At 44.2% G+C, this 10,062-nt stretch overlaps 1 protein-coding gene across 1 annotated transcript; it reads left to right on the top strand.

Moving 5' to 3' along the window:
• The first annotated feature begins 1,049 nt into the window (after nt 1-1,049).
• Nucleotides 1,050-9,837, top strand: NPY1R (neuropeptide Y receptor Y1). The gene is made up of 3 exons (XM_029234625.1): nt 1,050-1,140; nt 6,823-7,672; nt 7,791-9,837. Exons 2-3 carry the CDS (start codon nt 6,974-6,976, stop codon nt 8,241-8,243), a joined length of 1,152 nt encoding a protein of 383 aa, XP_029090458.1. The 5' UTR covers nt 1,050-1,140; nt 6,823-6,973; the 3' UTR covers nt 8,244-9,837.
• The last annotated feature ends 225 nt before the right edge of the window (nt 9,838-10,062 follow it).

The following is a 10,062-nucleotide window of genomic DNA, read 5'->3' as shown; positions in this document are numbered from 1 at the left end:
TTTCAACGAAGTTCAAGTAATTCCATTTGTCTCAGAATTTTGTTCTGCTTTTAGTTTGAAGACAGATTGCGATCATGGTTGTTATATAATGAAACTTGTATGCATCTCGTAGGCAGTGTCCTGTATCTTTATTAGGAAGACTCTTTATTACTTGAAAGTTTGATTTGGAAGAAGCTGTATTCATCTACATCAGTAATCACTCTGTGTGTGTGTGTGTGTGTGTGTGTGTTACACAACTTTGGCTTTTCGAAGTAGAGTAGAAGTATGTAAAACACCTGAGGGCAGTGTATCAGCAATTAGCTTGAACCATCAGGCACCAGGATGGCTTTGCACCGTCAACGTGCTCTGTGTACATTCTGTTCTTTTATTGCTTCATATTGTTCTGTACGGTAGTAGATTAAGTACCGAGGAAACGGCACTGACTCTTCCTGACCCGCAAGAAAATGTTCCTCTCCTCGTGCTTCCCTGAAAGGAGCAGCTCGGTGCCGGGAACAAATCTGCCTCAACGCATTTTTCTAGCGGAGATAAAGAAGGACTTAAAAAAAAAAGCCCCTTCCATCTTATCGGAGATTCGCTACTTTTGCTTCTTTAAGGTCTTCTCTTTGTTCATTGCCAAAAAGGAAAAACTTCTGGCTCCGGCGTGAGAAACCTCCGGACGTCACAGGAGAGGCTAGGCACGCACGAGCGGCGCAGTCGCGGTGGGCTTCGCGTCCCCTTCCCCGGAGCTGGGTTTCGCGCCGCTGCCCGCACCGCCGGCTCAGCCTCCGCCGCGAGGTGGCACCGACAGCCAGCGACGGCGCGCGGGCGCGACCTCAGCCCGGCGCAGCGCCTCCCTCCTGGCCCCGCCGAGCGCAGAGCGCGCACCACCGCCCCGGGCGCGCGGTCCGACAGCGCGCGCGGCTCCCGCGCTGCCCCCCGAATTCCCGGGGAGGGGTGCGGGGGTCTGCGGCGCCGCCCGGGGGTTGTCACGTGGCCGAGACGAGGTGGAGCTCCGCTTCAAGGGCGGCTCTTCCCCTCCCCACCAACCTTTAGGCTTTGAGCCGGAGAAACACCCGCGAGCTTTCCTTCCCGCTGCGCTCTCTTCCACGACCGCCCTTCCCGCTTTAATCATCGGGCTAAAAGACGGATCCGGCAGAGAGGGTAAGTTCCAAGAGTACACCTTTGAAAGGACTGACTTTAGAGGAATCTGTCACCGATGGGGTGAAGGATGAGAGAGGAAGAAAGGGCACGCGAGTCCCGAAACGAGCTCTGGGGAGCGGCGGGGGCGCAGGCAGCCTTCGGTTCGGTCCCCGCGCGGGCGGGTCGCGAGGTGCTCCAAACCACCGGCCACCCGGCACCGCCTGCGGTGCGGGGCCGACGCCTCTCTACGGGGGTTCCCTACGGGGTCCGAGTCCCCCTCCTCTGGCTCTGGTGAGACGTCGTCCTCCCTCCTTCGCTACCTTTGGCATCTTTCCCGAGCCTCTGCGGCGTGGCCGCGCTGAGCTTTTGCGGAGGAACGCGCGGCTGGGACGGCCGGGGGAGGAGGGCTCGCGGGTCGGCCTTCGCCCTGCGCGCCGCACTTGTGCGCGGGGAGCGACCCGGGGCCCCGGTGGGCGCCCCGCGCGCGGGCTGCGTCGAGCCCTGCCCCCCGGTGCTGGCCTCTCCAGCCTGGCTCTGCGTCCCCAGGAGACATCATACTGTCCCCTACTTACGAGTTTCCATCGTCCAGCTCTTCAGCTCCTTTACACCGGTGGTGGTGGAGCGCGGCTGGGTAGGAGATTGCGGATGGACTGGAGAGGGAAGTGGCCTAAGAGTGGCCCGGTGGTCTCCAGGTAGATTGGAGAGAGGCGAATGTTCTAAGGACTGATGCTGGGCCAGAGTCAACTAAGTTTGGGCAATGCTCGTTTGGTTCTGGTTGTTGTAGATGTTTTCTGCTCTGCCAGTCTCATCATCATGGGTAGAGACATCTGACAAATGGGTGGCAAATGTGTGTGTATGGGGGGGGCGGGGAGGGAGGGAGTATTAGGAATGAGGACAGTTTGGGGCAAGTCATCTAGTTACACGGTATGAAAAAGGTGGGCGCATAAGCGTGCCGACAGGAATTTTGATTTAACACATCCCATTTCCTGAGTTTGGTAACTCAGGAAAAACCTAGGGGAGGGGAGGGGAGAGTGAGCAAGTGTGTCTTGACATTCCTTTTTTTTTTTTTAAAGAGTTCTCAGATTTGCCGTGCCCACCAGGACCCTATGGGAAAGCATAACTTGTCGGGTGGCACACAGGCGGGGGCCGGGGAGCACGGAGCTTGCCTGGCTCTGCCTGAAGGGGAGTCCCAGCAACAGCGGCTGTCAGTCCCTGGACTGCAGGCTGCTTCCCCGGTGAGAGCAGAAAGCTGTCGGCCGGGTTCCTCACCCATGACCAAAGGCTGAGCGCTTTTCGGTCGGTGACTACTGCTTTATTAGTCTTTCCTTATTGTTTTAAGGCAGCTGTCAGTTGAGCAAGCCCTCCTGGAAGGGAAAGGAACAGAGAATTATGTAACTCATGTGAATAAACTAGCAGTAACTTTGGGAGGATGCATGTAGCAAGGCTGATTTCTTTTCCAAAAACAAGGGAGTTAAGCAGCCGGTTCTGAGTATATGACAAAATTTATCTGCAGCACGTTATGACCAGAGAGCTGTATTCTCAGGCAGTAACAGCTCTAAGAACAGCAGGCAGTAAAGGCCAGCATTCAAATTGGAACGGAGAGGCAAATTTCCCTTTGGCAGGGGGCTAATTTGCCAACTGGATGTATGTAGTGTCTCTGTTTTGTCTCTAAAAGCACATGGCAGCTATAGTGAGATGCAACAACCTTTCATTTTTGCAGTGCCTGTAGTGGCATACCTTACTTTAGAAATATATATTGGAATAGTAAATATCAAATCATTTTCCTTGTCAAAGATGATGTATGTAAATTCTTTCTCAATATTATTTTCTGACAATTATTCATCCTTGAGATTATACTAAGGTAGGCTGGAAATACACATTTTATCCAATGCAGAACTGTTTTACCCAACTGGAATGACATGCACTTAGCAAAGGAGTCTGATTTCAAATACATTAAAAAACTGTGAAGTTTGCATTTTCTGTATAGCTAAGTTAACTTCTACTTAGTAAGAAAACTGCTATTTCTCACAGGATATGTCTAGCAAATATAATTTCAAAGGGGTCAGAGTAGAGTTTCAGTATATTTAACCTAAATTCATCTGCAAGAAAACTTTGCAGCCCATACATTGTAATAATTTAATAAGTGTTTGCGTTAAGTCCCATATGCAGTGAATTTTGTCAAAGTCAGTTGGTAGATATAAACTTTCTTTCTTCCTTTTCACTGCAAACACCTTGGTCTGTGCCTCCATTATCTCTCACCTGGATTATTCCACTAGCCTCTAAATGAATCTCCCTACTTCTCTCTCCTGTCTTAAGTCCTTGCAAACAACAGCTAGAGCAATAATTTTAAAACAAGTCATAGAACTTCATGCCTTTACCAAAGACTCTCCAGGGAGTCCTTGTCTTTCTCAGAGAAAAAGTCGAAGACTGTCCCACGGAGTAAGGCCCTGCAGCGTCTGTTTCTCCCCTGCTTACCCTCCCCGCTACTTCCCTATAGTCTCTCCCTCATTTATTTCGCTTCTCCTCTGTTCAGCACACGAAGCACACTCCAGTCGTAAAGATTTCATGTTTGCTATTTCCACAGGGGACGCATCCCTGAGGCATCTGCCTGGCTTCCTTCCTCACTGTCGGGTCTTAACTCACACGCCATCTTCTCCGGCAGTCAGAGGCCTTCCCGCCCTCCCCCTCCCCAACAATCCCAGGTCCCCTTCCTTGCTTTATTTTTCTCCATGGCACTTACTACCGTCTTGTGTCCTGTCTCTTTTACTGATTTCTTTTTTCTTGTCTGCTTCTGCACACAAGACTAGAAACTCAATGGGAACCTCACTGTTGTCTCCACTAAAACCCTGCCTGACACAAAATAGTGTTCAATAAACATTTATTGGATGAATGAATTCTCTTTCAGAAACAATTCCTTTTTTTTTTTTTTTGCACAAAGTGGAACATTCCCCTCCCCACACACCATGTCCCTGACCTAGTAAAATGGCTCTTATAATTAACATCCATTTGGCATGTCAAAGGACTATGATAGTGTGGACAAGAATGTCCCCTGCCGCCTGCCGTATCAGTAAACAAAGGATGTTGTGGGCATCAAGCCATCAGCCCCTGCAGTCACCCTGGACGGTGCACCTGAGGGGATTCTGGATAGGAGAGAACAGGATACTGGCTCCAGATAATATTTCAGTGGAGCCCAGACTCTTGTATCTTCCCATACATAGAAAAGTGCTAAATTCATTAACTTGAGATGTCTGGTTTGCTTTAGTTAACAGCAATCTTTTGAAGTTCCAGCTACCTGCCTTTTCTTGCAAAAACTCCTGTATATCCTGGCTGCGCCCTGACCTCTTCTGAGCCGTCCCTCAGAGCATCTGAGAGGCTGCCTCCCGGGCTTGAGTCCTCAGCGAGTCCGCCGAATAAAAATAACTCTCAGCTTTTAGATTGTGGGTTTTTATCAGTCGACAATAGAATTCAGCTATTGATGTTAATAGCAATCACACAAGAACCTGTTATTCCATCTGTGCACCTACTGTGTCATCAACACACTTTTATTCTAAATCTAATATTCGCAAAGTAGTATGAAATATACGTAGTACCTACCTTCAAGAGACAATATTACAGTTGTGAAGAGCCAATGAAGGATCTAAGGGACTAAATGGTGCTTTGAAAGATGGGTAGAATTTGGATGCGTGATGAGGCGTTGCAGAGGCGAAGATGCAGAAGCTAAAACAGGCCAGGGCACTTGGTGACTGTGAAGGGACCTGCCCGCCTGGTACAGAACATGCCCCGTGGGGTTGTTAGACCGGGAGTGTAAGGCAGAGTAGCGGTCCTCAAGTGTCAGGTCCAGGAGGCTCAGTGGTCCCTACCTTGTGTGTCTCACCTGGCACTGTGTGCAGAGGGGGAGCCGTGGGTAGGGCGTTAGAGGATGCATTTTCCTGTCATGCTAGTTCTACTAATGAAGAAAAACTCAGATACCTGTGCAGTGACGTTCACTATCTTGCCAGCAACCTGACTAGGACGTATGATGCGAAATTTTCTTGAATTCTTTAGTGCGAAATTTCCAAAGAATTTTTAGATTAGCGCTTGCTTGCTGCAGGTTTGTTCTCAGACACTGAGAGACACAGATATTCTCTCTCTTTGGTATTCTTGAGAGAAAAGTGTGTTACCAGGGAGGTTCAGGAGTCTTTCCAGGCTGTTGACAAGAAGAGGGGAGAACGTTTCTATAACGTTCACACTTGATACCTTTCCTAGTCCAGATGCTTTCATTCTCACTAAGTGGTAGCAACCTTTCTTTTTATTCTTCAGTTTTATAAGTTGTAGTTTTATAATAAAAACACCCCATATTCTAGAAAGCAAAAGTACCCATATTCTAGAAAGCAAAAGCAAAAAGGAAAGGTTCAATAGTGGCATCACTTAAAAGGCAAGAGCATATTTTGTTCATTAAAGTTCTTGTCTCCTTTTCAATGGAAGTAATTCTGCATGATTTTCTTTATTGTTCTCACAGAAGAAAGAAGTGCAATTCTGTTTCTTAACGCAAGCACAATGGCCTGTTAATTAACATAAGAAACCCCATCTCATATATTTACTTAATAATGTAAAGGAAATCAGAGATTTTTTTTTTTAAGGAGCTTTTAAGCTCTACAGGACTGTTGTCTGTGATTTGTTTTGTTGGTAAGAAAAGAGTATTCCTATCACAAAATGCTGTGAAAGATCAAAAGTACGACTAAAATTTAGATCCCTGCATTGTATCTGTATACAGTCTAGTGGGGAGGGAGGATATTTCCATGAAGAAAACCTTAGAAATCCTTTGAAAGCTTCTGACATGTTAATAATATTATAGAATCTTAAAGGCAGAAAGAGCTTCAGAGTTACCCAGTTGAATCTCCTACACAATGTGAGAACTTCCCCGAGCCTTTCGAGTAGTACTTACAAACTGTTGCTTGTGGAGAACTTGCTGGTTTACAGACAGTTCATTCCATTTGATTAAACTTTTGTTCCTCATAATGACGTGAAATATTTTTAATGTAATCCACTTCCCTTGGTCCTACTTCTAACTTGAGAGGACATAAGATTCTGAGCCACAAGCCAGGGACCACATGCTACCCATTCCAATGTGAGAAGATGTTTGTACCCTTCCTAGTGAGTCTTTTCTGGATTAAACATCTTCTCTTCCGTCAGCAGTCCTTCACAGGACAAAGTTTCTTGATGTTTCACTGTATCGATCATCTCCTTAAAGAGCAGTTCAGTGTTGGTGGGGCTATTACTACAACTTGATAAATTCTTCCTTTTTTATAGTAAGAGGAAGAATTAGGTAAATTTTTTGTTTGTTTTCCTTTGTTGGTGTCATATCTTTTTCATATGTTTTAATCTGTCCTTTTTTTTTTATACCTTCATATTCCTACAGTGTTTAGGAATGTGCTGATGGTCGTTTATGTAAGACTTTGGGCATGAGATTTGTACACACCTTACTAATGTACAGACCACTGCATTTTGCTGAAACTCAATGTGAAAGCAACATCAAGTTAAAAGTATTACTAAAGTTGTTTTTTCAAATTGTTTGCACTGTTTCTACTATTTAAAAGAAGATGTATATATAGAATACATTTTGTTTATTTCAGTGTCTTCCCTTTAAACAGTACTGTGAATCAGAATTCATTTTGACTGCCGTCAATAGAATTAGTAATGCAATTGGTCATTTTCTCTTTACAGGTTGTTCAGTTCAAGGGAATGAAGAATTCAGAATAATTTTGAGAAATGGATTCCAATATGGAGAATAAAAATAAGTTGAGTCTTTGACCTGCTTTGAGGAAACATATTGTCCATTTGTCTAAAGTCATCTGTAATAGCCAAACCAGTCAAAATGAATTCAACGTTATTTTCCCAGGTAGAAAATCATTCAATCTATTATAATTTTTCAGAGAAGAATTCCCAGTTTTTGGCTTTCGAAAATGATGATTGTCATCTGCCCTTGGCCATGATATTCACGTTAGCTCTTGCCTATGGAGCTGTGATCATTCTTGGGGTCTCTGGAAACCTGGCCTTGATCATCATCATCTTGAAACAGAAGGAGTTGAGAAATGTCACCAACATCCTGATTGTGAACCTTTCCTTCTCAGACTTGCTTGTTGCTATCATGTGTCTCCCCTTCACGTTTGTCTACACGTTGATGGACCACTGGGTTTTTGGTGAGGCAATGTGCAAGTTGAACCCTTTTGTGCAGTGTGTTTCCATCACTGTGTCTATCTTCTCTCTGGTCCTCATTGCCGTGGAACGGCATCAGCTGATCATCAATCCACGGGGCTGGAGACCAAGTAATAGACATGCTTACGTAGGCATTGCTGTCATCTGGGTCCTTGCTGTGGCTTCTTCTCTGCCCTTCCTGATCTACCAAGTATTGACGGATGAACCGTTCCAGAATGTGACCCTTGATGCGTTCAAGGACAAGTACGTCTGCTTTGATAAATTTCCATCAGACTCTCACCGGTTGTCTTACACCACTCTTCTCTTGGTGCTGCAGTATTTTGGCCCACTCTGTTTTATATTTATTTGCTACTTCAAGGTAAGAAAACTCCCACCCCCCCACCCCCCGCCACCATTTCCATTTTTACCTTCTTTCTCCAAGAGTCCTCATTCAATGAGTGATTCTATTTGAACTCTTTATTTTTTCCCTCCTGTAGATATATATACGCTTAAAAAGAAGAAACAACATGATGGACAAGATGAGAGACAGTAAGTACAGGTCCAGCGAAACCAAAAGAATCAACATCATGCTGCTGTCCATCGTGGTGGCGTTTGCGGTCTGCTGGCTGCCGCTCACCATCTTCAACACCGTGTTCGACTGGAATCATCAGATCATTGCTACGTGCAACCATAATCTGTTATTCCTGCTCTGCCACCTCACAGCCATGATCTCCACCTGTGTCAACCCCATATTTTATGGCTTCCTGAACAAAAACTTCCAGAGAGACCTGCAGTTCTTCTTTAACTTTTGTGATTTTCGGTCTCAGGATGACGACTACGAGACCATCGCCATGTCCACCATTCACACGGATGTTTCTAAGACGTCTCTGAAGCAACCAAGCCCAGTCATGCTTAAAAAGATCCACAGTGATGATAATGAAAAAATCTGAACCTGCCATAGCATTTGGTCCCAGGTGACATCTGCTTAAAACCAAGCACAACCCGCAAAGACTTTAATTCCCTGTTCTCCCAAGGAATAGGGTTGAAATCATTGAAGAAAGATCAAGATTTTTGTCTTGCTTTTTACTGCTTTTGTAGTAGCTGTCATAATTATATTTGGAACAAAATGTGTGGGCTTTGGAATCTTCTGGCGATGGTTTTGACCAGACATCTTTGAAGTGCTTTTTTGTAAACTTATGCATAGAATAGAAAGGCTTTTGTATTGTATTTATTAGAAGGAAATTTCTTTAAAGTATTACTGTTCATTGACTTCAGAAGCACTACACCTGATGCTCTCGCTTGATTGGGGCATCCTTGTTCGATGAGATCGTCAGTAGATTGGGCATTCCTGTGTAAGGCTAGGCGTCAAGCTTCAGCCTGTTACAGAGGTGATGGCATGCAAAAGCAGCATTCAGGGTGTGAGCTAAAAGAGAGTCTGTGTCCTCTATGCCTAGTCTGAAGTCATTCAAAAGTGATTTGCATTTTTTTGAAAGTTTAAGACAGGATTTCATTTGCTCCTAATTGATTATCACGTAAGATAAAAAATACATTTAAAAATACTTCTTAGCTGTGAATATCTTGGGGAATTGGGCCACCCACAAGGATTAAGTGGGACAGCAGTTCCCTAACTTTAAAACTATTTTGGTACCTGACAACCAAATGATTTCAGAGCAGTTCGTTTAACAAGTAAATTAGTATTGCTGCATATGGTTGGATTATATTTATTTGAATTGATGGTCAAGAGGCTTTCCATTGTTCACAGACTGTTCAGTGTTTGTCAGGCTTCCTAGCATAAATACACACGTAATTCAAAGGCATTTATCTCCAGCTTACAATATATATAACCACAAAGTGTATTTTCTATACACCAGTGCCTATATACTAACTCATTTTTAACTTTCAATGTCCATCTTTCAAAGGACACCAAGGTACAGTGCTGAAAGAATGTCCACCCTGGGTAGCAGGGGTAAATATAGGAAAACTGAGGACACCTCATGTAGCTCATCTTAACCTGTGTGAACTGTGTGCCTGTGGAATCTTACCAATCATGCACTATGTACTGGGGGGTTGTGTCATGTTAATATACTTCATTTCATGTACACTGTAATCATGATTGAGCCTCAGAATCATTGGGAGGGAAGATATTTTAAAGAGCAAGACATATCTTTGATGTATTATACAGACATAGTATTAAATGTGTTTGATTTTAGAAGGGCAGACATTTTCTTTATTAAAATTGTTTCTGCTTTTTCTGAATAGTCTCTTTTGTGACTCTCTTTAGCTTCTTTTTTTTTTTTTTTCCTTTTTTAGCCCCTTGTCTTCCCTCCCATGAAGTTCTGCAGCATCCTCTGTCTGCTTGATGATGAAGCATTTTCTACCCTGTGGTATAACCCTTGATGGTCCAGCCTCTCTCCTTGGCTTCCTGAAGCTTCATGAAGGCAGAGACTGTTTTACATGATTCTGTGTCTCAGTGCATTTAGCAAAGTGCCAAGTACCTAGAAGGTTTTTTTTTAAAAAAAATTTTTTTAAACAATTGAATGAATAAATAATGACACAAATCCTTCCCTCTCATTATTGATCGTACTGACTTTACATTCTGAAATTTTCTTGGACTCCTCCTCCTAGGTTCATCTTTAGCAAGGAGGTGTTTTCTCTTTTATTATGTCACTTTCTAAACTAAGCAAAATGACATTTTAGATTTTAGAAACTTGCACGATTTGTCTTGTAAGACAAGTATTAGTCTTTTGCATTGAATGTTAATATGAGTTC

This window comes from Monodon monoceros, unplaced genomic scaffold (genome assembly GCF_005190385.1).
Source record: "Monodon monoceros isolate NGI ecotype Baffin Bay Population unplaced genomic scaffold, NGI_Narwhal_1 Super_Scaffold_20, whole genome shotgun sequence".
Lineage (NCBI taxonomy): Eukaryota > Metazoa > Chordata > Mammalia > Artiodactyla > Monodontidae > Monodon > Monodon monoceros.
The sequence above is the reverse complement of the archived record's forward strand: the minus strand, read 5'-3'. Positions and strand labels throughout refer to the sequence as shown.

What these genes read in the sequence shown, in the direction of transcription:
- NPY1R (XM_029234625.1), top strand. Translation starts at nt 6,974, where the DNA reads ATGAATTCAACGTTATTTTCCCAGGTAGAAAATCATTCAATCTATTAT. An exon ending in TATTTATTTGCTACTTCAAG is followed by an intron (nt 7,673 to 7,790) that starts GTAAGAAAACTC and finishes TCCCTCCTGTAG; the next exon opens with ATATATATACGCTTAAAAAG.